Consider the following 27,897-nt stretch of genomic DNA (forward strand, 5'->3'; position numbering starts at 1 on the left):
AATGATGACCCAGAAAAAGTACTTTTGATTCAATTCTGGGATTAATTTGGGATTGCTGTAGTGCCTATAGGCCTTTTGAAATTTGCAAGACTTACTGAATTAATATTAGCACTGCAGCAGCCAGTTGTTTCTCCAGTTATTTTTAGATATCACTGGCAACGTAAAATCTAACGTAACCCATTATTTCCTGGTTTTTGGAGGTGCTGGGCACCCACAGCTCCTACTACAGTCAAACTGCCATGAGTGTACAACACCTCTGAAAATCAGGCAGTATCTGTACAGAAATGCTTAGACAAAATAAACCCTTGACAAATTATCCAGGGAGTCAGCCAGAAGACTTCTCTTACTTGCCACCAGTGTTCAAGGTGCACACAAGGTTTGGAGTGACAGATGACAGAAGATCAAAGATCCTATACATTAGACATAGCATTTTTCAGGAGTGATATTAAGACACAGACAGGAGTTGCATAGTTAGCACCCCACTGAGCTGGACGGAGGCAATTTCACCAGTCCCACCCACTCCCCAATGGCTATGGCTGGCCTCCTGTAGCAGAACAAGTTCTAGTAGGCAAATGGCATGTAGCAGCACTGGGAGTGGCTATGCAGAGCAAGTGGTACAGAGGCTTCTCCAGCCATGAGCTGTAAGGGCAACAGAACTTCTCTGCTGCTAGTGATTGCCAAAGACAGAACGATTCCTCCCCCTCCGGCCCTGGAGGAAGTTGTCAGTGCACAAACTGACGGCTCAGGCTGTTTGCTCGTCTCAGATTTGGATCTCAGGGGCCTGTCTGTTTCAGATTAGCTGTCTGCAAATTCAAGATGGCAGCACTGAATCAGCATGTGTTCAGAAGGGTTCCTGCACCAGACAAGGGTGAGAAATTTATTTTAGATTAAAGCTTATTCTACAGAAACTTCTGGCTAAGATCCCACCAACTTGTCCCAGACAACTCCCTACGTGCCTTGGCAACTGGATTACTTAGATTGCAACCACTTTGGGGCAGGGATGGTCTTTTTGTTCTGTTTGTAAAGTACCTAGCACAATGCAGTTCTGGTCCATGACTGGGGCTGGTAGGCACTATTCAAACACTACTACTAATACAGTAACTCCCCACTTAACGTCCTCCCGCTTAACGTTGTTTCAAAGTTACATCGCTGCTCCATTATCATAGACTCATAGACTATCCGGGTTGGAAGGGACCACAGGAGGTCCAAAGTACCATTAGGGAACATGCTAGTTTAAAGTTGTACAATGCTCCCTTATAACGTCATTTGGCTGCCTGCTCTGTCCACTGCTTGTAAGATTTTGTGGAAGAGCAGCGACTTTACAAGGGAGCATTGTACAAGTTCCTCTTCTCTGCCTCCTCCCCCTCCCTCCCAGCGCTTCCCCCACTGCCAAACAGCTGTTTGGCAGCGCTTAGGACTTTTTGGGAGCGGGGGAGAAGGAGCGAGGATGTGGCATGCTCCGGAGAGGAGTTGGAGTGGGAAGAGGTGAGCCCGGAGTGGAGCGGGGATGGGAAGAGGCGGGCCTGGAGCATCCCCCGGCAAAGTCTGCGCCTATTCTTCTCCAGATAAGCTACCACTGCTGCTGTGAAGGTGCTTCTTAGCATCCTTGCCTGCAACGGGCTGTGCCTGTGTGGGGTAAGCCGGGGCACTTCCCAACCACAGTACAGTACTGTACAGTATATAATGCCTTTTATCTGCCCCAGAAAACTTTCCTTGGAACCTAACCCTCCACATTTACATTAAATCTTATGGGAAAATTGAATTAGTTTAACATTGTTTCACTTTAAGTTGCATTTTCCAGGAACATAACTACAACGTGAAGTGAGGAGTTACTGTACTAATAGTTAAATAACAGAAAGCCATATCTGTCCATTTGAATTTCTGGTGTCCTTATTCTTTACACTCTTTGGGCCCTTCCCAATCTAGGAACCAGATTCAGCATCAGTGTAACTTTTTTAAAGTTAACAGCATTGACAACACGCTTCTTGCTAGTATAATTGTAGCTCAATTTCCATGAGTCATTTAATGAGGGTGAAGATTTAAAAAAACAAAAGCAAAGCCCACAGCTGTATTACTTTTTAAATTATCTGATTAGTCTGTGGTGAAAAACTTATTATGGTCACAAGAATTAAGCACACGGAAATCAGTGGGAAAGGCTGGATCTGCAGCTGTTCTGCAAATCAGGTGACTTCTTAGTGTGCCTAAATCTTGACTTAGGAGCCTAACGAGGCACTCAGTTTTGAAAACCTGAGCCCAAGTTCACAATTTTGGCTTGGTGTGATACTGTCAGCTTCAGGCAGTAACAGATATTTAACCACAAAATAATCAGATCACAACAACAGTACAAATGTTTACTTTAAAAAAAAAAGTCCTCATCTCTGTTAGGCATGATAGCAAGAAGTATGCTGGTCAAGCCCAATTTTTACAGGATCATGCAATGGTAACCTTTTTTTTTTTTTGGCATCCATGCATGTACAATTATAGTTTCTAGCACGGTCCAAGATGTAGTGTCAAATTCATCCTTCAGGCAACTACCTAGCTCTGTAGGTCTGCTTGATGATCAGCACATATGAAAATCAGACCACGTATTCAGGATCTGAAATAAAGATTTAGGAGCTGAAAATTAGGCACACCTTTTAAAAAAGAAATCATCGTATTGGTTGCAAAGAAGTTAGGTGCCTGAAAATAGAGATTTAGGAACCTAACTTTAGGTGCACAGGCTCAGATTCTCCAAGGTATTTAGATGCTTAATGGCTATTGATTTCCATGGGAGACAGGCGTCTAAACACCTATGAAGGTCTGGGCAACAGCACCTTATTTTTCAGAGATGCTGAGCACCTGCAGCTCGCACTGACTTCCACCGGAGTTTTGGGTTCTCTGTCTATGTGAAAGTCAGGCTCCCGTGTTTCCAAATTTGACCCAGACCACTTGGGTACAGCGCTCAGTTCAGATTCCCACACTCGCCCCAAAACAGAAAGCAAGAGATCAAAATAAAGAAGCTACCATACAAATTCACAAGGATAAGCACTTACAAATGAATCACGATGCAAAGAAAATCATTAACAATACAGCCACCTGCTGTACTGCAAGAACACTACACCAGTTAAAAAAAAAAAAAAGGGGGGGGGGGGGCAGAGGAGGGATAATGTATAGAATAAACCAAAATAATTTGCTAGTTTTCAACTATTATGTATTACAAAAGAGGTCAAAACGATCAGCAGATCAAATTAAACGACAGTGTAATTGTTATAAGGCTCATCACTTGTCACGATGATTTTGATGTATGGATAAAAACCATATTTACAGGCATAGTCCTCATCACTGTACTATCTGAACATCTCAGAAACACTAATGAATTGACGCTCTCAACACTCTTTAGGTAGAAAAGTATCATCTCTACATTACAGAGGGAGAAACTGAGGCACAGAGAGAGAGAGGTTAACTTGTACAAGGTCACAGAAGAAAGCTGTGGCAGAGCCAGAAAATTATTAGAGTCGTATTCGTTCAATGTCAATAATGTGCTTGGCGATTTCTCCTACACAAAAATAAAGATATTCTCTATCTCAGAGAGCTTACCATAATAAAGATGGGCACAAACAAAACAGGACACTCCAAAGGTGAGGATAACTTAGGTGATTCTAATTTAAACTTCCCTCCATCTAATTCAATTATTAAAGTCTCTTCTTAATGAGCACTGTGAAATAAGCGGGTTTAAAGAAGGGATTTTGAGAATAGAACCCTTGTCAGCTAACTGCTAGTTCTGAGTCTTAATTATGAAACCACCTTATGTCCCTAAAAGCTTGTGTAGACTAAAGAAATTTGCACCTGGCTAATGTAGATACATAGCACTGGTACAAAACAGTGCTTGAACTGTTGTCATGCACCTAAGCAGGTTGCACTGTCGCAGCTATACCAGTGCAAAAAACAAACAGTAGGAGGAAGCCCTAAATCACTTAAAAAAAAAAAAATCACTTCCTGTTTATGCTGAGGTGTTTGTCTCCCACTTACTTTGCAGCTTTTAGCTAAGTCCTACGGATCAGATTAAAAGTAATTTTCTTTGATGTTTTCAACAAGGAGGAAAGATTTTGCAATTTTGGAGTGTCTCTTAGCTGCAGATAGAGAACACTGCTGCTTCTCTGTCCCAATTATAACCTGACTAACCATTTTACCACTAAAATACCTAGTTAATGTGTGCTAATCTTACAAGTTTGAGATTTTTGCATGTAGAGTATCAACATATGTTATTTCGGAAGTTAACCATTTCATGGAGCTGTTATTCTCTACACGACAATGGAGGAAGATGGCAATGGGGGTTGCCCAAAGCAATCTTTCTAGGCAGTTTTCACTGAATTTAAAATATTAAGGTGACAGAATCCACGTTGGATATTTATCTTTGTGCGTTTTGGAATTGCTTGGACAAGGATCCGCCCTCCCTCCCCACAAAATTGTATGCATCCCTGTTCAGATGCACTGAGGATGGGATGCTTTAGCTGACACCATTTGCTCCCTGAAAATGCAGAGGGCCTTGTCATTTTGAGGCTATCTGCACAGAAGTACTAATGAATGTTATCTGTAATTCCTATAATAGCCACAGTAGAATAGTCTTATTTATAAAACAAATCAAAGCAATTCTTTACTATCAGTGTATATCTCTAAAAGAATGATCAAATGAATAAAATCCATTAAGCACTTACTGGATAGGTTTTCAGTTTTCATTGATCTGACTGTATTCTAGTACTAAGCAGTACTTTTTCACTGCAAATTTCTATTATACATTCTTACAAGGACTTGGTCCAGTCAAGATGTTAGCGCACAACAAGCCAGGGTGTGAATATACAGCGTGCCAGCTTGCCACATAGTAACATCCCATATGCACACTGCTACATTACGCTAAAAGTTCCATTGTCAGAGTGCACTATGGAACTTTTAGTTCACCGTAGCAGTACCCACACAGGACGTTACTGCATGGCAAGCTGGTGCACTATAGATTCGCACAATGGCTTGCCACGCACTAACATCCTGAGTAGACAAGCCCTAATATTGGGTGATATTCATACCTGTGCAGAGGCCCAGCCCAAGGCATATGCACCACTTAAACCCTGAGAACACCAGAATTCAGGGGCTCAAGGGTTAATTTCAGCCTCAATACTCATTTCTAAATTTGCACGTATATAGGGATAGACAGGGTTCATCAACATGAGCTTACAGGAGCAGTCCCAATGATATCAGAGCAATGTGGCCTATTGGATAGAACACAGGACTGGGATTCAAGAGTCTCTGGTTCTATTTCCATCTCTTTCACTGACCTACTGGGTAAACTTGTGAGAGGGAAACTTACCTCTTTGCCTCAGTTTCCCCATCTGGAAACTGGAGACACTAATCCGGACCGCCTTTGCAAAGTACTTTGAGATCTAATGATAAGTGCTATTTAAGAATATATAAGGTGGTAGAATTATTATATTGGACTTACTCGTGTAAGTGGTCATTGGTATGAGTAAGGGTTGCACAATATAGCCCGAGGTAAACGTAAATAGTTCTCCCATATATACTATTTAGCAAATTAATAATGTTTACAAATCAGATTTTTCGTCCATTTCAACTGGTCCAAATGTTTTGAATTCTGAAATTTTGATGAAAAGCTTTGTTGACATTCTGAATTTAGATGAAACTTACTACTTTATTGTAAGTTCTTCAGAGGAAGAAGTGTCTCTTACTATGGGTTTGTACTGTTAGTAGTAGAATGAGGCCCAATCTCAGTGAGGGCCTCTAGGAGCTGCTATACATACAAATAAATAAAAATATAGGAAAAAAATTACTAAACTTTTGAAAATTATTCTTCCCATTTTATGACCAGCTCCAGTAAATATCATAGTTTTTTCAAAACAAGTGACATATCTTATTACCTGCAATATTAATAGTTACTGGCAGGGTTGTTGGATCACAGTTTTGCCTATTCTGAGTATTTAACATCCAATTGTCAAGCCCCTAATTTAAAACTAAAGATTTCTGTGGCTGCATTACCTACAAAATGGTTAAAAATATATAACCATATATTTACCTGCCATCATTGCTACCATGCTGGCTTTGTAGACATTGGTAAGTGATCCCAGCTCTCCTGTTCCCAAGATTGTTTTCATATGAGCATCTCCACAGGCCTGACGAAACTGATGGATCTCTTCATAGAGGCCTACAGGAAAGTCATTTTAAAACTATAAAAGCTGGTCAAGAAACATTCTCAAGTATGGTGTTAATTTCCACTTCGGGGTGAATGCAGACAGGTCTAAGAACTAGTTATAAAGCAAAGTGTTAAAGGTTCACTGAATCACATGGCTGTGTAGATAGTTAGCACTGCTATACAGTTTCAAATTCATTTTAATAGCTGTTAACTTCATTTCATTCAAAACCAAGAATATATTCAAATATGTTTGGCATATGAGAACAAGTCAGCAGTATAAACAGGACAAAGACTTAAAAATTTCACTGATTAGCCCTAAATATACCAATAAAACACTATCAATACTTTCTAAAGTCTTTCCTGTATGCTTGTTAATAGCTTTCCTGTATATTCATCATGTCATTTTTCTCCTTCTCACTCCAGCCTTCTGATGCTCTTGGCCTTGCCATCAACTTTCTGGAATGTCTTCTATTTTCTAGAATGTTTTTTTTTTTTTTTCAGCCTGTCCCACTCTGTCTCGTCTTCCACTTCTCTTCTACCCCCACATTTCTAATTCTGCCCTTAGATGAGATACAGTTCTCACTGGAGTTGCATACGTGCATCCAAGGGCAGAATTTGGCCCTTACCCTTATCCATAGTTGATAAGATGAACTGGTTAGAATTCAGGAAGGAGCTCTTGTGTGAACCTGTAGCTATTAAACAAACAAACCAAAAACTCTCCTTTTGAATGTGAAAAGATTGTCATAGCCACAGGAATGCCACACACCCCAGTGCACACTCCTCGTAACTTGACAGATTCCTATTTCAGTAAGAATAAATTTGAAAACATTAAGGGATTTCTAATTGATATTTTTTTAAAAAAATGATTAAACCCCTTTGACCTGATCAGATAATGAGGGTTGAGTGTGGGAGCACTGAGAAATCCACCATATTTTGGTGGAGACTGAAGTATTCTAAAACAACAAAGAATGGGAAATAGCCGCTAGATAAATCTAAACATGAATATTAATACACAGTCATGCTTTTCTAGTAAAATATAACTGCAGACGTTTTGAAAAAGGGCAGATACCCCAACATTAGCGACCTGGTGAAATCAAGTATGGAAAGCCCCTTCAGAGGAAACAATGACAGACAGCTTTATATCAGAATCAAGTAGATTCTATAATATAGCGTTCCCATTTTTGGAATTTTAACAAAATAAAGATACAGACAAAAGGATGACCGACCAAACTGGGTCCTTTAAAGGTAACAAATTCAGATTATTTTATCATTATTAATATACATTGATTTCCATATATGTATTAACAAATCTTACTCATAAAGTTAAAATATATTTAAATACATCTTTGCTGTGCAATGACCATGATAATTGTGGACACTGCAGAGCAAAGGCATGTTTAGTGATAAACTATCAATGCTCTCTCCACCCCCAAGAGAGTCTCCAAACCATTCGGTGGACTTATCAAACTGCTTCACTGCTGGTCCTCCACTCCACCTGCTGTGCTGATGCATTCCATTGATGTCAGGATGTAGCCGCTATGTTTGATAGTACTGCAGTGTTCCGCTGCGACATATTATGCATATTCGCAGACAACTGGCTAATGCACTTAGTGAGTCCCTTTATAGACACCTGGCTTATCTCACATCTCACTAGGTACCCAAAGTGTGAATTAATCAGTGCTACCATACAGTCGAACATGTATTATTGATAATTGACGATACTCCAGAAGCCTCCTAGATCAAATCAACACTCAGAAAGGAAACACAAAGAACCTGTGTTATTTGCTTGAGTAGAGGATTTGAGAGGTGATAATATGACTGGCTGATGCTCATGTTAGATCATAATACAGTCTCTTTTTGTGGTGTGACTATTTCATGAAGCCTTTAGAAAACCAAGGAAAGCAGCTTTCATGTTCTACTAGTTTCAGTAGCAATAAGAAAAGATTCAAGTTTTCTCTAGTTCTAAGACATGCTGCCAAAAATTTCAAAACAAATTAACAGAATGTAAATTTAGGGTGGATGCCATAAAAGAAAATTATCTTGTTCTCTGAAGGTAGTGCTGTAGTTATAGTATTATCCCCACACTTTTGATATGTGTTTCTCTATGAAATTAGTGCTGGAATGAGTTAACGGCCTCAATAGCCAATGGCATGTGTGGCACCCAATGAAGAGGAATAAATGAAGCTCCTCAGCTATGAATATCTTTTCTGCCACGTTCTTCAAGGTAATGGAGAAAATGCATATGTACTCTTTTTTCCTAACTCTAGCGGTGGGGATACAAGAACTTGTCTGTAATAATTACCATATATTCAGAGAACAATTGTTACAGATAGTATCTCGTTTTTATGTGGTGCCTTTGATCCTAAAATATCCCAACACACTTTGCAGCTTTACAGCACGGGGGGGTTGGGGGTGGCGCGGAGAGGAGAGGAAGGTACCCAACCGGCACAAGTCATATTGCTATATAGTAAAGAGAAAGGAAGTTTTGATCACAGATGTTGGGACAAACCCCGAACCCTATAAAAAAGGCTTCAGTATTTACACAGAGCAGACAGGAGATCATTTTACAGTTGCATCCAAATGACTTGCACAAGCTTCGTGATACTCAAGTTACATGCTTCTTAAAGAAACAGGGTTGTGTAGCTCATACCCAGACCTAAACCCATGGTTTCCTGGAGTCTGGGCTTTGTATGTGGTAGGGTTTGCTACCAAAAATGTCTGTCTATAGTTCAGCTCCACCAGTCCCATCACTGGGAAAGTGCACACAGGATGCTAGCAGCCACTGGTATTTTAACCACTATGTTGTTCGGATTTCCTGAAGGGGGATAAGTGACAAAGTGGTTAAAATGACAGTTACTGCCTCATGCCGTGTCTACACTAGTGCTCCTTTTGCTACAACTGGTGGCACTGAACCAGTTAGTAGTAATGGTGGAAAAGTTCTTTTTTGTCAAAAATGTCTAGTGTAGAAACAGCCTTCTTGTTTCAGACGTGAAACTTAGACCATTACACTACTCCACAGTCATTGGAAAGGCTATGAGAGAGCCAACTTCTGGCTGCTGTTTAAACAAAAAACAAAAAAACAAAACAAAAAAAACAGCCAACCAGCCCTCGTCACTCCAGGGAAGATTGTTAATAGTAACATCTTGATACACAGAGCAATATCTCTATTAAAAGTTGTCACTTTCAACGCAGCAAAGACTCAAAGTATAAACAATCAAAGGGGAGAAAGAGAATCATAGCCTGTCTTTTAGCCTTTAGATCTGGGCCAGATCCTCAGCTGATGTGTAAAGCAGCATAGCCCCATTCACTGTTAATTGGTAGCACTAAAGTCAACAGAACTGTGTCAGTTTACACCAGCTGAGGAGCTGACTGAGGTACAGTCTGTGCTGATCTGGATGCAGAGTGGCATGAGGCAACAACAGCTTTGTTAAAAGACTGAACCCCTCAGTGACCCAACTCAATCTTAAAATTCTCTATGGCTGCCAAAGAATTTTAGTGGATTTGTGGCCCTCTATTATCTTAAAGTTGCCCAACCCTGTTTTAAGGAATCTCTCCTTTTCTGGTTTGACCTTCACTTGCTCTTTCATTGGTTGGTTAGTTTTTTTAATCTTCCTTTCCTTTCTCTCCTCATAGTTCTCTCCCCTCTGTTTCCATCCCTCATCCAACCTCTTAAAATGAGAATCGGAAACAGGGTGCTCCACCAAATCCAAGCAAGTTTTGGAAACTGAGCACATAGTGAAGTCATTTTGTGGATGTCACTCTCCAAATACAGGTCTGTCAATAGCCCCGTTAACAATGCAGCTTCCAGTTACCAAAGTCCAGTGGGCCAATGGAGATGGAGGCAAATTTGAAGTGGCCTTCTGAAAAGGTGACAGATCCTTCAATTCCTTAGTGGCATCCAAGGGGGAAGCCTTGCTGGAACCGATACTGGGGAGGGATTTGGTATACAGTACCTCTATAGGGTTCGGTCTACAGAAAGACATTGATGCTTCAATTATAATAGAGCAAATGATGCTCATAACTACCTAGAAGGGATTGGTGGAGATTGAGCAGCATGATCGTGGCATCTCAGCAGGTTTGGGACCATAGTGCCCAATCCCACACACCTTCTGATGTCAATAGAGAGATTCCCATTAACTTCAATGGACCATCGATCAAGCCCATAATTTTTGACGCATGGAAATGGAACACTATACAACAGTATAGGCCATTTCTGCAGCCTATTGCTCTCCCAAACAAAAATGTCACTTGCCTTTCATTCATGATATGCCAGTGGAAAAATCAGATAGTTAAGAACACAATACTTTCTGAAAAGTACTACTGTACTAAATCTGCTCTTTAACAATGTTTTAACGTGCACCATTAGAAAGCATGTTAAAAAATTGTTAAAAAGCAGATTTAGACAATTATATTTCGAGTGCAATAAATATATTCAACAATATGTAAGAATAGCTTTAAAATAACTCTCAGTACAATTGTATGTTCACTAAAATACTTAATATAACATTGTCCAGCAACTTTTTAAACAAAGTCACAAAAAACTCTTAGAAAATGCAGTTTTCATCTATCAAAGTGACTCCAATTATCCCAGGGTCTAGGGGGGGAAAGCTGAAAAAATACATAAAAACAGAAAGATCTAGTTTGCAAAATAAAATACAGTATAAACCACACATATTTTTGTCAATAACATCTGAAGTTTTGAAGAATCATAGCATGAGAAAACAACCATAAAAATACACTGGGGCTACAAGTATATGCAAAGGTTCTGTCATTATTATAAAGCATATGAGCAAAGCAGTTGTGGTTTATGAAGTCACTGGAACAAAGATGTATTTACTGCCCTCACCACCACTTTTCAATTTTATATAACACATGGGTCCTGCTTGGAAAGACTTCCTTAGCCCTTTCTCTGCCTTCCTCAAATAAACTGTAGAATGCAAAAAGATTTATCGTTTCTAGACATTAGATATAGCCAGAGTTTAGGCTATATTATAAATCATATATATGTCTGTAGAATGTTAATCCTATATACTGAACATCAGCCTTGCAACAAAATTTCCCCTCATCCACTGGAGTTGCTTTCCTTGATGGGCGACTTAAATATCAGGGGTCCCCCCACCCCCCATTAACATCATCCTCAATGTTGTAAAGGTTGGTGAGTAAATTTTGTTCCTTGGATAGTTCTCTTTTCATGACAAATATGAGAGGCTACAGTACACAAGGATGTACATTCCTACATAAATTCTCAGAAATCTATCAGTGATAAACTCAGTGACCCCCTTGTGGAAATAAATAAAAACTATTTATTAAAAAAAAAAAAAAAACCTGCTTTCTTCAAGCTTGCCACAACACTTGCTGTGGAAATAAATAAAAACTATTTATTAAAAAAAAAAAAACCTGCTTTCTTCAAGCTTGCCACAACACTTGCTGTGGATAAAAGAAGTGAATGAAATGAAGAAAAGTCAAAATCTGATTTATTTTTAATCTACTCCACCCACCCTGTCACATCTGAGTGCTCCTTCCCAGTTACTTCCGTTTATACGTAACTGTCTGTAACCCCATGCAGAAAAAGCTGATACAGTTCAAGTTAAAACATCCACACCACAGTTGCAGTGGTGCCAGTTCATCCTGTTTTATATGGCAAATCCTGAGACCTGCAACTTCCATTTAACTTCAATAGGAGTTAATTCATTTTAAGGCCAGGAGGGACCATAGCAATCACCTAGTCTGACCTCCTGCATAACACAGGTCACAATTTCAGGCAGTAATTTCTGCGCCATGCCCAGTAACTTGTGACTGAGTGTCAGGTGTTCAGGATCTGTCCCTCTATTATTTCTTCTATAACATCCCTTTTCATAATCATGTACAATATACTTTAAGTTCTATTTTCTGTTGATTGCATGGGGTAACTCAGTGACCCTTGTTCTAAGTAGTCTGTGTCTAGAGCCTGTCCATGCTTTGACCTCTGAAGCATCGTAACTGCAGACATGTTCAGAAACAGCTATCAAGCACTGTTCTGCACATTAAGCAGAACAATTCTTGACAACTTTTTCAGGCACCAACTGTCGCTACTCTAGGCCAGACTGGTGCTCTCTTGTGGATAGGGCTCTCTTGAGTCAGCTGGGTTAGCTGGATCTGTGCTCAAGACTAGTCCTCGCTCCCATTCCTGGCTATGCAGTGATCATATGCTTTGTAACTCTGACTGTGCACAAAAGTACAGGCATGAGAAAGTGATCGGGATGGATGGAATATCTGAACTGTATGGGAACAGTGTAATTGTCAGATGTCTGTCTGAACACTAAAGAAGAAACAAATACAAATATTGCATTTGTTTATAACATGGCCACCACTGAGCAGCAGTGGCCACTTCAAGTCCGCTGTAGGGGTGCAAACTCTGCTCAAGCAATAATGTGGAGATAGTCACATAGAGGCACCCATTTCATATGTGGTTCTCTCCTTGCCCATACAAATAAAGGGGGTGGGGGAATATTGCAATTTCTCTCAATTTTATCTCAAGTCTTGCAATATTTGATTTTTCCTTAAAGCCCCAGCTCCCAGAGACAAACGATTATACAAGAACTTTAGTTTTCACTTACAAAGTTTATAGCTTTCACATTTGTGGAGAAACGTTTGTGATCCAAGTGAATCCTAAAAACTCTAAAGCAAGAAGGCAAATCAAAAGAACCTAAATTTTTTATTTGTGGGGGAGGAAGTTGTTTTGTTTTAAATCTCATGATTTTCCATAGTCGGGGTTGGCAATGCTCTCTGTCCAGCTTTTCATAGGCTTAGAGATCCCTGTGTGGGAGAGGTGGAAGGCACTGTGCCTTTTTTTTTCTCTTTGGCATCTGGATGATCTTAATACAGTCTGAGTTTGTATAGCTCCCTCTGCAATGTGGAACTCCCTTAGGAGGATTGTTGGTGGGTCAGGGAGCCTCTGGCTGTGGCTGAATGGAGTTGAGGAAAGCAAATAAACTCAGAGCAAGTGTGGAGACAAAGGGGCCTGTTGTACAGATGGTTCTGGCCTCCAGTAGCATTTAGAGGATGGGGAAATCTGAGCTGAACCCTTTCTTTGCTCCTTAGGTGGACAGGACAAACCCTGCCTTGATAACAGAACTTTCTATCGGAAACACCGTGAGCGAACTTTTTGAATATCCCCCCCACTGATCCCATTCAGTGGGTTTCTCCACAGAAGGACACAATCTGCATTTTTAAAAATTAAGTTGGTCATAGCTGATAACTAATTAGCTGCTTTTTTTTAAATTTAAACATTTTGATTTTTGCAGCTCTCAAGAATGTTTAATAGTAGAACTATATTAGTCGCCTTATCTAATTATTTGGATCCATATTAGGATCCTACACCAAAAAAACTATTATTCAGAATTTAGTTAGATAGTAAAAAAAAAAAAAAGAGCGAATTAATGCTATTGATATTCTGCATAATGTGACCCATTAAAATGTTAAATATGTTTGAGAAGATTATTTATGAATAGTTCCATTTGTATACACCCTATAAAAAGTGCTAGAAGACTGTGTGCCTCCACTGCTGTCTATATTACTACTTCATATAGCTTAGTTTGTGTCTACACTAAGCAGTTTCTGAACCATGCAGTGCGCACACTGTTCCAACTAGAAGTCTAGCACATCTAATCTTTGTAGTGTGGTCACTCAAAGGATATGTCTACGCTCATAAAATACTTTGTTTTAGAAAATGTGTTAACACACATTTTAACTAGCATGATGCTAAACACAATTTGGAGCCTACTGTAAACGTGCGCTTTTGTGTTTGAAAAAATGTGTTAGCTGATCTTGGGAGGGGGACATATGATTAACCACAAACAACTAATATATTTTTAAAAACCCACACAATGGTACTAGTCTATTCTAGAAGATAAGTCGTGTTTAACTAAGTTAAAATGGTGCTAGTGCATTTTCTAATGTGATACATTTCTACAGTGCAGAAAAGGCCTAAACTGGCTTCTAAAATGGTTTCACTTACCACTGTTCAAATTGTAACAAACTCTTTTCAAGACCAGCATGGACATGGCATAAGTATCTCCCATGTCACTGAATTAGACTAATTTTTGCAACACAAAAATCAACACAACAAATTAGCTTTAAGATGGCATTTGAACGATAATGATTATTTATATCTCCACTTAGGTCCTTAGAACAAATATATTGTGGACAGCAGCTGTTTGAGCTTTCTGCTTACTTTCCAGTTAATATCCTTTAATCTTTTACTGGAGGTATGACCTCTAGTGGAGGAAAAGAGGATCATCTAGTTACTATGGCAATTTTAGTCCTGTTGTGTTTATCATTTGTATTGTGGTAGCATCTGAAAGCCCCAATCATGGACCAGGAATCCATTGTCCTAGGCAGTCTACAAACACAGAACAAAAGGACTGTCTGTGCCCCAAAGAGCTAACAATCTAAGTAAGATTTGCCAACAAAAGTTGAACTATGATGGCTTTTGTGATATAGATGTCAGTCCACACTGATCTGGACTGAGATCACCAACATATTTATTGCATCTGAAATCAAAATAGCCATTTTGAAAGATAGACAAGCTGATGCCAGCGACCTGGGTTACTGCATATATTTGACTACAAACTGGTGTAAGTGAAGAATATTGTGAAGAAGATCAAGATACATGAATAAGTTAGCACTAGGATAACACTGAAAGATACAAATATTGGCATGTTGCAATTGATGACATTTTAGTCCAATTCTACTTATTAATTGAAGGAAGACAGAGATCAGAAAATATGGTATGTCACCATGATGATTACATTTCCTTAACTAAACTCCGTTATCATATGTTCCTTTCTGAAGTGTTCTCAGTGAAGGCTACTAGTGCTTGTTTACCTTTACATGGAGATTAGTTATAGGACCATTGTCAGCACTTAAGGTAAACCATTCATGGTACATTAAGGGAGATCCAATTAGAGTAAAACCATCTCCAGTATTATTACACGTACTAATGAGAGAGAGAGAACGAACACCAGTAATAATATGAACTGTAAATTTGTACCTTGAACTTCGGAGAAAAGCAATTAGAAGACACATCCATTTTTGTCAAGAACCAAAACACACATTTTAACAACATATCATCTACACTGACAACCCGTTTGGGTATTTTTTAACCATTCTGTTTGTGGGTAATTAGCCCAGGGTAATTAGCATTCACTTTTCTGCTGTTTCATTTGAACTATGCAGAAGTTGGGAAATTATTTTTCAAATATCTCTTTATATAAACCCTTTCAAAGACTAAATCTAAAAATCAGGATTTTCCAAAGTGAACAAGTGATTCTTGCTGTCTAACATGACACCTCTTAAAGTAGTCTGAATTTTCAGAAAGTGGTAAGCACGCCCACCATCTGAAAATCAGGCTCTTTCAGGGTATTTGAAGTTCAGCACCCAAAAAACAGAGACACCCAAATCACTAGTCATTTCTGAAAATCTTGGCCCAAAGTGGGCAACCAAAAGTCAAATTCTGCTATCACCGACATGAGCAGAGGATAAAACTTGGCTCCTTAGCTTTAGTAAGTACTTACCTTCCCACTGGCCAGTCAGCACAAGGGTTCTGTTAATTACAATGTCGATCTCTCTGGCACCATCTTCCACTGCTATCCTAATCTCTTCTAATTTGGTTTTCAGTGGAGTTTGTGCAGCTGGAAACCCAGTTGCCACTATGAAGAATGGGAAAAATAAAGTTGTGAAGTAAGCAAAGACTTTTATATAAATATAATTATTAAGGCAGATTGAGGGTATAAAAAGTCAAGGGTTTTTTTTTCTTTTTTCCCTGAAAGGAAGTTACTCTACAGCTCCAGTAAAAACTCAAAGACTTGGAAAGCACCTAATTCATCCCCCACCTCATTTACAAGAACATTTGTTCTTCCCTTGAGATCCTTAATCAGTGCTTTGCTCAGTTTTAAATGTCTCCTGCAAATGGATTTCTCCCACTTTCCTTACAACTATTTCCAGTTCAGCCTGGCTAATACATATATAAGTCCATTGCCTTCAACAAAGTTCTGCCTGTATACACAAGCTCTGAATTTTGCCTAATGTGTGAAATGATCTTTGATGTATACGTGCTTCAGTTCTCCAAAATTCTTATAAAAGGTATTTGAAAATACATGCAACTAATATGGGTAAGTAATAGTCACAATATAGGTAAAGTTGAATGCAATCATACCCTATTCAGCAGTCATTTGAATTTTTGTACTTAAACAATATAAAGGTAACTTAGAAAGGAAAAAAATTAGCCTTGTTTCACTCCCACCCCTCCACCGCACCCTTCTGATGTATAAAGAGAATCTGGAAAAGTTCTCTTTCCCCCTTGCAAACACAAACATGTTTCTGTGGTGTTTTTTTCAATCCAAAATTCCACATTGTCTCCCTTCTGTGGTGCCCGAAGAACTAGTGAAATGATGACATCACAAAGAATCGAGACAAAGGTATTTTTACAGGGATAGACCCTTGCACCTGCACAGAGCCTTGCTGACTTCAATGGGTGGAGGGATCCACCTGCATGCAACCTAAAAGTTGAGCTATTAAGCAAGGAATGGTTTTCATTTGTTGATGTTAACATCTATTCAGCTTTAATGACTAATTCCACTTGGGAGAAAAAATGTCTGTGTAAAGATTCATTATTCCTATCCCTTCAGTTCAGGTATGAGATCAACATACACACCTCCAAGACCCCCACAGGAGATCCTCCTCCAGCAAAACTTAGACTTGACAACTAAAAACTTGATATTCCAGATACATTTTAGTGAAAAAGGAGAAGGAACCTCCCCACCCCACCCTCCAGCAAAAAAAACAACCAACCAACAAAAAACAACCACCCTTTCAAGTATTCTTTACCCATCTTATAAAAGCAAAAAGGGCACAAGCCCACTGGGAAAAGAATCTTTTAAATAATACTTGTAAAGAAGAGAAACTTACCTGAAGCTACTGGTATGTTACAACCAGCAGCCTTGAGTGCTTTAACAGCATCAGCTACCCTAGCTGGATACACACAGACAGCTGCTGTAGTAATACCTGCAAAAAGTTACAATCCACTGTTTCACCTGTATATTTCCATGTAATGTGCATTGTCTTCTAGTCCACACTATGGCCTTGTGTGCACTAGATTTTTTTTTTTTTTTTTTAAATCCCATACTCTTGCACAACCACCAGCTGCTCTCCAATGGCTGTAGCCACCATGAGAGCTTTACTGACAGCGGGGCTCAGGTGGCCACTGGCAGAGCTACCACCATGTCCACTAGCCCTGCCCTGAGAACACTGAGGCTGCATCAGTAGTAGCTCAATTGCAGACACAGTTTAAGGCTGGAGTTCTTTAAACGCCAGTTTCAGACCAGTTTGCTCAGGGATTTATGATGTCAGAAACAATGTTATCAGAGTATTGTACCTAGAGGCCTATAGCACAGTTTGATTAGCATGGAATACCCTTTGTGTTAGCACAGTTTTGCTGTGTTTCTATTTCAGATTTTATTCTCACATTCTAAGCAACTTGGCCTGATATTTAATAGTTTTTTAAAATGTATCAAGGATTAGAAAGAATTCATAAATCAGAGTTTAAAAAAGGATTGGGTCTTTCCTATTTCATGAGTATGGCTAAGAATCCAAGGCCTGATTCATCACTATGTTGTTCTAGTTTTACACCACACACCTCTGTTGAAAACAATGGGGTTATGCCTGTGTAAAACTTGCCATTGCGATTCGTCAATCAGGCTCCAAATGTTTATACAGTATTGATGGATTTGATTTTTGTTTGAATGTGGCTCAAACAAAGCACCAAAATCATGTGGCATTTTAAAACAGCCTCCTGTATCTGACACATCAGTGATATTAATACTTCTGAGAAGTTACGTTGTGCAATGCTGACTATTGTATGAAAAGATGCCATTTTATGGCTATCATTTAATACTAACTCTGTGTGGCCACATTAACGCCTTGACAATTCCATTCCTGTCGGTATTGGGTGTAACATTTAGACTTGTATTGAGGGCCCAGTTCTGCAAAATACTTTGGGAATGCCTATGCCACAGCAGGGAGGTGTGATTCCCAGTGTGGGTAGATAGACTTGTGCTAGCTCTGCTCTAGCTACCGTGCTAAAAATAGTAGCATGGAAATTGCTGCAAGGGTGGTGGCTCAGCTAGCTGCCTAAGCTTGGACCCCAGGGGTCAGGTGGACTTGGACTTGGGCAGCTTGCCTGAGCTGCTGCCCGTGCAGTAATGTCCACACTACTATTTTTAGTGCACTAGCTCTACTCGAGCTAGAGCAAATCTGTCTGCCCACACTGGGAATCATGTCTTCCAGCTGTAGTGGACACACCCTTACGGTCAACTCCTGACCCCCAGTGAAGTCCCTAGTAGTAGATAGAATTAACTGCTATTTTGATCCCTTGCTTAGTTACTGACATAACTGGGTGGCAGAGACAATTCTGAGGCGAGATAAAAAAGCCAAATATTTCAACACACAGCACGTGTCTGTATCTAATTGTCTGCACAAAGGCAAAGAGCCAGATCCTGGAGCTACACAAAATAACCCCAACCAGGGTTATGACCCAAAATATTTACAGACACTAAAAAAAAAAGCCCAAACGTTTATTGGGGATATCATGTGCATTTTAATGCAAATAAATTTAGTGCCACCTTACCATCCAGTTATTAAAAGAGAGATGTGGGTTTTTTGTATTTCTTTATGGTTTCCATGTCAAATACTGTAGTATATTCTATAACTGCCCATATTACAATCTCAATCTGGGATCTGTAAATCAAGGTGAGGTTTTCCCCCCACACACATCTTACATCATAACTAGGGATAAAGATTTTGCAATCAGGCCTTATATTACCATTTCTTTGAATGAGACTGTCTAGGCAGTTCAGTCTGCCAGGGCTGTTTGGTTGTGCAATACTAGCTCTAACATCAGTAATGTTCAGGCAGTAGAAATCGAAAAAAGAAGATGTTGAGTTAATGTTCTGTCCATAACCAGTTTTATAAAGCCAAAGCTTGCAAGTAATGTAACCAAAACCATCATACCTTTATCATGCATGTTCATGGCTCTCAAAAGATCCTCTCTGATTGGATGCTTGGCTTTGTAACAAAGCCTGTGAATGTTTGAAGGGGTGTCATCGCCTGAAAGGGTGGTGAGATCTATGCAGGTGACAGCTCTCAGTAGCCAAGCAGCCTTTATTAGGGAAAAAAGTAATATACAAAAAAAATGGATTAAATTTTTTAAGGTGGCCCAGGTGATTTAGGAGACTAAGCCCATCTCAAAAGTGAGTCACTTAAGTACCTAAGTTTCATTGACAATGGTGCTTTTGAAAATTTTACCCAATGTCTAAAAATCAGCTACTGTACAATCAAAGGACCAAGTTCCAATTTATGGCACTGGATCAAAGACTGAATAATGAGCAGGAATCCTAGCAGATTATTATACACCAGGATCCTAAACCAATGACGCTTTATCTGGGCAACCCCCCGGAGTAAGGATGCAACAACCTCTATCCAACAGAGTTGTCTATGTGCCCGTAACATGCTAAGTCTGCCTCATGCAGAGCTAGTCTGCATAGAAAGCATACACATTCTTCAGCGGGCACATGAATTATAAGTGCAAGTCACCTGAATGCACACAAATCAGGAATATGCATGCCACCACTACATATTACAACCCTAATCTGTGCATATGCATCAGGGTGAAATCCTGGTCCCACTGAAGTTAATGGACATTTTGCCAGTTACTTCAATGGAACCAGGATTTCACCCTAGGTGTCTTGCACATGTTTTAATATTTGGGTCCTAAACTCTAGGTGTCTCGGTTTTCCTGTCTCTAAAATGGGAGCAATAATATTTACATATCTTCCTGCAAAAAAGTTGAGAAATTGACTAACATTGCTAAAGCATTTCAGTATCCTTGGACAAAAGATGCTACATAACTTTAAAAACTGTTATTTTTAACTGTAATTGGGGTTGTTTTTTTACTTCAGAAAGTTAGCTTTTTACATCAATGAGGTTTTTTTATAACTGGTTTAAATTAAAACAAAAACTGTTGTCCAAAAAGAAGAGAATAACTAACCAGCTGCTAAGAAAGGGATTCTAGTCTCATCCCTTAGGAAATGAGTTGTGAAGTTGTGAAGACAGATGTAGTAAACTGCTTCCAAGAAATGGTGTGAACCTTATTTGTTTTAAAATAGGATTTTGGCTTATATATACACACACACACACACACACACACTTGGATATGGACTTGAGCAACAAAGTTTGGATGTGGAATATTATGCACATCCAAACTTTCCCAAAGTTCACGGTGTTAAGAGCTAAGGATCACATTCAGGCCCATCTCTGTTAAACAGCACATGGATTTTCTGCTACATCTGTACTTGGGTAGATGAAAACAACCCCTTGGTGTTCTTTAAAGAAAAACTGAATTATTTAGTTCAACAGTAGTGTCACTACACAAATAAAGAGCTGAAGGGTACTGGGGGGCAACAATGCATCTGCCCTGCAGCCACATTAAATGGGGACATCAATACCAGAGTAAATCACCACCCCAAGTGATTATATCTATGCAATCCAAGGGGTGGATTCTTCACTCTATTGCACCATATGTGGTAATTTACAGCAAATCAGAATGGTCCTCATAGACTTTAAGGCCAGAAGGGACCATCATGATCATCAAGTCTGAGCACCTGCACATTGCAGGCCACAGAATCTCACTCCCGTAATAGATCCGTAACCTCTGGCTGAGTTACTGAAGTCCTCAAATCATGATTTAAAGAGTTCATGTTACAGAGAATTCACCATTTACACTAGTTCAAACATGCAAGTGACCCATGCCTCATGCTGCAGAAGACAACAAAAAATCCCATGGTCTCTGCCAATCTGACCTGGGGGAAAATTCCTTTCTGACCCCAAATATGGCGAACAGTTAGATCCTGAGCACGTGGTCAAGACGCACCAGCCAGGCACCTAGGAAAGAATTCTCTGTAGTAACTCAAAATCCTCCCCATCTAGTGTCCCATCACCAGCCGTTGGAGATAGTTGCAGATCAGCTACATGCTATTGTAGGCAGTCTCCTCATACCATCCCCTCCATAAATTTATCAAGCTCAGTCTTGAACCCAGCTGGGTATTTTTTTGTCTCCACTGCTCCCCTTGGAAGGCTGTTCCAGAACTTCACTCCTCTGATAGTTAGAAACCTTACTCTAATTTCAAGCATAAACTTGCTGATGGCCAGCTTATATCCATTTATTCTTCTGACAACTTTGGTGCTTAATTAAATAACTCCTCTCCCTCCCTGGTATTTATCCCTCTCACGTGTTTATAGAGAGCAATCATATTTCCCCTCAGCCTTCTTTTGGTTAGGCTAAATAAGCCATGCTCTTTGAGCCTCCTCTCATAAGGTAGGTTTTCCATTCTCGGATCATCCTAGTAACCCTTCTCTGCACCTGTTCCAGTCTGAATTCATCTTTCTGAAAGACGGGAGACTGGAATTGCAAAGAGTATTCACATGAGGTCTCACTAATGCTTTCTATAATGGTACTAACACTTCTCTATCTCTACTGGAAATATTTCTCCTGATGCATCCTAAGTCTGCATTAGCTTTTTTTTTCACAGCTGCATCACATTGGCGGCTCATAGTCATCCTGTGGTCAACCAATACACCCAGATCTTTCTCCTCCTCGGTCTCTTCCAACTGACGTGACCCCATTTCATAGCAAAAATTCTTGTTACTCAATCCTTAAGTGCATGACCTGGCAAGTTGTACTATTAAAATTTCATCCCATTTCTATTGTGACATTGCACCCCATATTCTTCACAGTTGTATAATTATGATGCATCTTTGACAAGATGGGTCATGTAAGGTGTGACTGGAAAAGTTATGATTTTCTGAATTATTATCATCTTATTTGTATGTATGTATGTATCATTTTTGTATCTGAAGTTATGAATATTAACTATTGTGACGGGGCAAGGCCAGATGGCTATAGAAAAGTAGTGGAAGATAGATATATTAGCTCCAGGCTAAACAAATCCCTGGTACCAGGATAAGTGAAATGGCAGCTGCTCCAGGTCAATTAAGACACCTGGGGCCAATTAAGAACTTTCCAGAAGGCAGGGAGAATGCTAGGTTGATTGGGACACCTGAAGCCAATCAGGGGCTGGCTGAAACTAGTTAAAAGCCTCCCAGTTAGTCAGGTGAGTGTGCATGTCAGGAGCTGTGGGAGGAAGTTGTGCTGTTGGAGAGACTGAGTAGTACACACCATATCAGGCACAAGGAAGGAGGCCCTGAGGTAAGGGTGAAGTGGAGCTTGAGGAAGTGAGGGCTGCTGTAGGGGAAGTAGCCCAGGGAATTGTACATGTCATGTTTCTAAAAGGTCAGCTACCATAGTTGATACTATTAGGGTCCCTGGGCTGGAGCCCAGAGTAGAGGGTGGGCCTGGGCTCCCCCCGCACCTTTGCCCCTGATTAATCACTGAGACTGGGAGACAACAGAGACTGTGCAAGGAAGGATAACTTCTCCTCACCTCCCTCGCTGGCTTATGATGAAAATGGCTCAGTAGACTGTGACCCTTGTCTCTAGAGAGAGAAGGGTTATGTGGAGGGTCACAGTGAGCCTTTGAGGCTAGCGAAATTTGCCAGGAAACGTGGGACCCACAGAGGCAAGGACAGAGCTTTGTCACGCTATGTATCTGAATTTCACATGTAGTCACATCTAGGTGACCCCCACTAGGCAAAATGCTTCCAAGTCTAGATAGGCGACTGTGAAGGGCCTAGTCAAGGTAATGGGCATTAGGAAAAACAACAGGCCTTAGGGGATGCTTATCCCCCACTTGGTGAGCCTTCCTGAGAATGCTCCAGACAGCTTGTAAGTAATGGCTGCTATGACTCAGCAAGGTATGCAAGGGCATGTGACCAGGCCACATGACACAGAACTCCATCTTGGATACCAGTGTTTTTCCACAAACTGAGTTTGGTACAAAGGGTTCCCGCCATATGCTAAAGCTATATAAGTCAGTGAGTGACATCATTTGTTGTTCTTCACTCCCACACAACTGAACATCTAAGAGAAGCTCCTAAGGAAAAGGACTTGGAACGGAGGTAGGGATCCCAAGCTGCAAAACAAATGCAGCTTGTCCCTTAAGAATCTGCAAGCTTGCTTGTATCATCAGCCAGGGTTAGAAACTGCTAATTCACATCCAATTGGTCTAGTATGTTAAGCTTAGTTTGCGGTTTTGTTTATTTGCTAAGTAATCTGCTTTGATCTGTTTGCCATCCCTTATAATTATTTAAAATCTATCTTTTTGTAGTTAATAAACTTATTTTATGTTTTAATCTAAACCAGTAAGTTTGGTGTGAAGTGCTTGGGAATCTTAGCTCAAGGGGCAGGAGCTGTTGCATTTCCTCTCTACATTGAGGGAGAGGCAAACTCTATGACCTTACACTGTACAGTTCCCTGTTCATTGCAAGATGGCATAATTTTGGGTTTATACTCCAGTGCGGGGATGTGTGCCTGCGGAGCTGGAGGTTATCTTGGCTGTAGCATCTCTATTGTTGATTCATGCAGTGGCTGGACAGAGAGCCTGCATGTAACTGCAGCTGGGTGTGTCCCTGCCTGTGTGAATGCTGGTGGAAGTGTAGGACCAGGAGCGGTCTGCAACTTGTCACAGCAGCACAGTGTAAGAGGGAGCCCAGGCTGGTGAGTCAGAGGGCAAAGTGGTATCCCACTTCTAGGTGGCACCCTGGAGGGAACCCATCACATCTGTTACTCCAGTTTTCAAAGTCACCCAGATCTTCTTATATGATATTCCAGTCCTCCTCCAGATTGGCAGTACCTCCCAACTTTGTGTCCTCTGCAAATTTTATTAGCGCACTCACCCTTTTTGTGCCAAGATCATTAGTAAAAATGTTAAATAAGATTGGTCCCAATACTGATACCTGAGGAACTCCACTAATAACCTCCCTCCAGCCTGACTGATCACAGTTCAATATGACCTGTTGCAGTCTCCCCTTTAACCAGTTCCTTATCCATCTTTCAATTTTCATTTTCATCCCCATCTTCTCCAATTTAACTAATTTCCCATATGGAACTGTATCAAATGCCTTACTGAAATCCAGGTAAACTGGATCTACTGCATTTCCTTTGTCTGAAAAAATCAGTTATCTTCTCAAAGGAGATCAGGTTGGTCTGGCATGATCTAACTTGTGTAAAACCATGTTGTATTTTATCCCAATTACGATTTAACTCTAAGTCCTTAACTACTTCCTCTTTCAAAATGTGTTCCAAGACCTGGCATACAATTGAGGTCAAACTAATAGGCCTGTAGTTTCCCAGATCATTTTTTCCCCATTAAAAATAGCAATTCTCCAGTTAACTGAGTCAACCCCCGAGTTTACAGATTCATTAAAAATCCTTGCTATTGGGCTTGCAATTTCATGTGCCAGTTCCTTTAATATTCTTGGATGAAGATTATCTGGGGCCCCCGATTTAGTTCTATTAAACTGTTTGAGTTTGACTTCCACCTCAGTTGTGGTAATTTCTACTTCCAGATCCTCACTCCCATTAGCCAATCTACCATTATCCCTAAGATATTCATTAGCCTTACTAAAATCAGTGACAAAGTAGTTGTTTAGATGTTGGGCCATACCTAGTGTGATGCTGTATAAAAAGAAAGATGACCATGTTTACGCTAAAGTATCACCACTGATCTATCGCCAGTGTTGCACAGTTGTAATAAATCTTATACGAAGTATGCCGTGTAAGATATCATTGGAAAAGTTGTGATCTGTTGAACAACACTGTTTTGGTGCAATCTGTGTATCATCATTGTATAGGAAGTTATGAATATTTGTAGCTCAAACATGTTGTGTTTCTGGGTAACACCCACAAGACAGATTTATATTAAGACCAGCCAGCCATATCTTGATGGGCCATTAAGGAGAACCAACTCTTCCAGTGGGCCCCTCCCAAAGATGCTTCAAAGAGCCTATGGACAATGGAGGCCCAGTGACTCAGCAGGGCTCTTAAAACATGTGATCCCTGAGTCCATGTTTCAGACAGTAACTTTCCATGCACATAGGGCTGAGAATATAAATGGAGACTGTCAGATCATCCACTGGCCATTTTTCTGCTCCCCATTTCTGGACTGTGATTTCTAACAAAGGGAACTCTTAACAAGGAACTGAGGACTCCAATAAGACAGTTAATTTTTCTGTAATTGGTGTTCTTTGAGATGTACTGCTCATGTCCATTCCATATTAGGTGTGTGTGCTTGGCATGTACACTGGTGCCAGATGTTTTTCCCTTATCATGGTCCCCTAGGGATACTGCTAATCTGTGCCTGGTTTCTCTTGATCTTTGCTAGGGCCCAGCTGATGAGTGGAATCAGATGGGACGTGTACATCAGGCTCCCTGACCATGACAGGAGGAAGGCATCGGAGAGGGATTCCTTGCTTAGACCCTGTTGAGAACAAAACTGGTGGCATTTCCTGTTCTGTCTGGTAGTGAACAGGTCCACTTGGGGAATTCACCACCTTTGGAAGATCATACAGGCTACCTCTTTATGGAGCGACCACTCGAGATGAGAGGAGAAGTCCCTGGTGAGCTGGTCTGCCAGTGTATTTCTGACTCTGGGAAGGTGACAAGCTTCCAGGTGGATTTCGTGGCTGATGCAGAAGTCCCACAGACAGAGCGCTTCCTGACAGAGAGTTGAGGAGCGCGCTGCCCCTTGCCTGTTGATGTAGAACATCGAGGCTGTGTTATCAGTCAGGACTCGTACCACCTTGCCCGACAGGTGGGGCAGGAAGACTCCGCATGCCAGTGGAACTGCTCGTAGCTCTTTGACATTTATATGTAATTGCGCCTCCTCCAGGGACCACATCCCCTGTGTCTGGGGGTTGCCGAGATGTTCCCCCTAGCTGAGGTCCAAGGCGTCCAACACCAACTCGATGGAGTGAGGAGGGTTGTTTCGGAACCCCTTCTAGGACTGTCCCGCAGTCAGTCCACCATCTCAGCGAGGTGACTATTGCCTGGAGAATGGTAACCATCTTCTCTAGGGGGTTTTGGGTCTGTGAATAGACTGTCACCAGCCATTGTTGCAGGGGCCGCATCTGGAGCCTGGCATGGCGGACCACATAAGTGCAAGCTGCCATCTGGCCCAGCAGGCACAGACGACCCCTGGCTGTAGTCAGAGGGAACGCGGAGACTTCCATGATGAGGTTCGCCATCATTTGGAACCTTGCCTTGGCAGAAACGCTCTGGCGCAGGTGAAGTCGAGGACCACGCCGATGAACTCTATCCTCTGCACTGGCACTAACGTCGACTTTTTGTCATTCACCAGTAGGCCCAGAGAGCAGCACGTGGCTTGAAGCACCACGATGTCCCTTCGGACTTGACGACTGGCTTGTCAAAGGTGGCTCCAGGTCTCGAGGTACGGGTAACTTTGGATACCCCAGCACCTGAGGTAAGACACTACCACCAACATGCAGTTGGTAAACACCCTCGGCGCTGTCGCCAGGCCAAATGGGAGAATTGAAAACTGGTAGTGGTGGGGCCCCACCGTAAACCGGAGGAAGCATCTGTGTCCTTGAAAAATCACTATGTGGAAGTATGCATCCTTCGAGTCGAGGGCGGCATACCAGTCTCCCGGATCAAGGGAGGGGATGATAGAGGCCATAGACACCATTTGAAACTTTAGCTTCTGTAGGTACTTGTTGAGGTCTCTCAGGTCCAGGATGGGCTGTAGACCGCTCTTGGCCTTTGGGATTAAAAAGTACCGGGAATAAACCCCCATGTTCCTGTACTGTAGAGGAACTTTTTCCACCACACTTAGCTGTAGTAACCTCTTTACCTCCTGCACAAAGAGACCCTCATGAGAGGGGTCCCTGAAAAGGGATGGGGAAGGCGGGTGGGAAGGGGTAGTAGAAAGGAACTGGAGGGTATAACCGCATTCCACTGTGCTGAAGACCCAGTGGTCCGAAGTTATAGTGGTCCAAGCCTGGAGGAAAGGGGAAAGGTAGTCAGATAACACAGGGAAAGATGGATCCGGGAAAGAGTCTGGTAGGTCACCCTCGGGCACACCCTCAAAACAACTGTTTGGCCCCCTGCTTATTACGGGTTGAGCCCCACTGGGCAGAGGGTGGAGGCGGGTGGCTCAGGCGGTGCTTGTAACCCTTGGCTCGTTTATAGGGCTGGTCCTGCCGAAGCTGGCTCCCCTGGCCCTGAGGCTGCTGTAGTTTGAACCGCTTATATGCCGGAGCTGGGACGTAGAGACCCAGGGTTTTCAGGGTGGTGCGGGGGACCTTGAGGCCATGCAACTTGCTGTCTGTTTGCTCTGCAAATAGGGCCCTGCCGTTGAAGGGCAGGTCCTGCAATGACTGCTGGGCCCTGGTGGACAACCCAGAGAGGAACACTTGGTTATGTGACTCACCACATGGAAATAGCTGAAGCCAGGTGTGGGCAGCAGCATCTGATGCCTCCTGGAGGGCTGCCTTGACCGCAGTCGTGCCCTCATCAAGAATGGTTCGGAAATCCTCCTTGAAAGCATCGGGGAGCCACCCTTCAAACTTGGCTTGCCACATACTAAAGTCATATCGGCCAAGGAGGGTGGTTGGCTACCCTCAGCTGAAGGCTGGAAGACGAATAAACTTTACATCTGAAAAGATCCAGCCTCCTCAAGTCTTTATTTTTGGTGGCGGCCCTGGGTTGTCCCTGCC

At 41.4% G+C, this 27,897-nt stretch overlaps 1 protein-coding gene and 1 long non-coding RNA gene across 4 annotated transcripts in view; one reads left to right on the plus strand and one right to left on the minus strand.

Moving 5' to 3' along the window:
* Positions 1 to 27,897, minus strand: part of DERA (deoxyribose-phosphate aldolase) — a 90,433-nt gene that overhangs the window by 36,154 nt on the left and 26,382 nt on the right. For both annotated transcript variants that reach the window (XM_077826730.1, XM_077826721.1), the window contains exons 3-6: positions 19,223 to 19,370; positions 17,123 to 17,218; positions 15,730 to 15,864; positions 6,059 to 6,187 (exon numbers count right to left, since the gene is read on the minus strand). In XM_077826730.1, coding sequence (XP_077682856.1) covers positions 6,059 to 6,187; positions 15,730 to 15,864; positions 17,123 to 17,218; positions 19,223 to 19,370 — 508 coding nt within the window. The remainder of the gene's footprint in view (positions 1 to 6,058; positions 6,188 to 15,729; positions 15,865 to 17,122; positions 17,219 to 19,222; positions 19,371 to 27,897) is intronic.
* On the plus strand, positions 806 to 27,810 carry LOC144270339 (uncharacterized). Of its 2 annotated transcripts, XR_013347146.1 has the most exons (5): positions 806 to 868; positions 8,290 to 8,399; positions 25,548 to 26,200; positions 26,523 to 26,645; positions 27,526 to 27,810. It is a non-coding gene; the product is annotated as an uncharacterized LOC144270339 (long non-coding RNA). The 2 variants fall into 2 exon arrangements; XR_013347147.1 differs by lacking the exons at positions 25,548 to 26,200; positions 26,523 to 26,645; positions 27,526 to 27,810 and adding an exon at positions 13,256 to 13,635.

Source organism: Eretmochelys imbricata, chromosome 1 (assembly GCF_965152235.1).
Source record: "Eretmochelys imbricata isolate rEreImb1 chromosome 1, rEreImb1.hap1, whole genome shotgun sequence".
Taxonomy (NCBI): domain Eukaryota; kingdom Metazoa; phylum Chordata; order Testudines; family Cheloniidae; genus Eretmochelys; species Eretmochelys imbricata.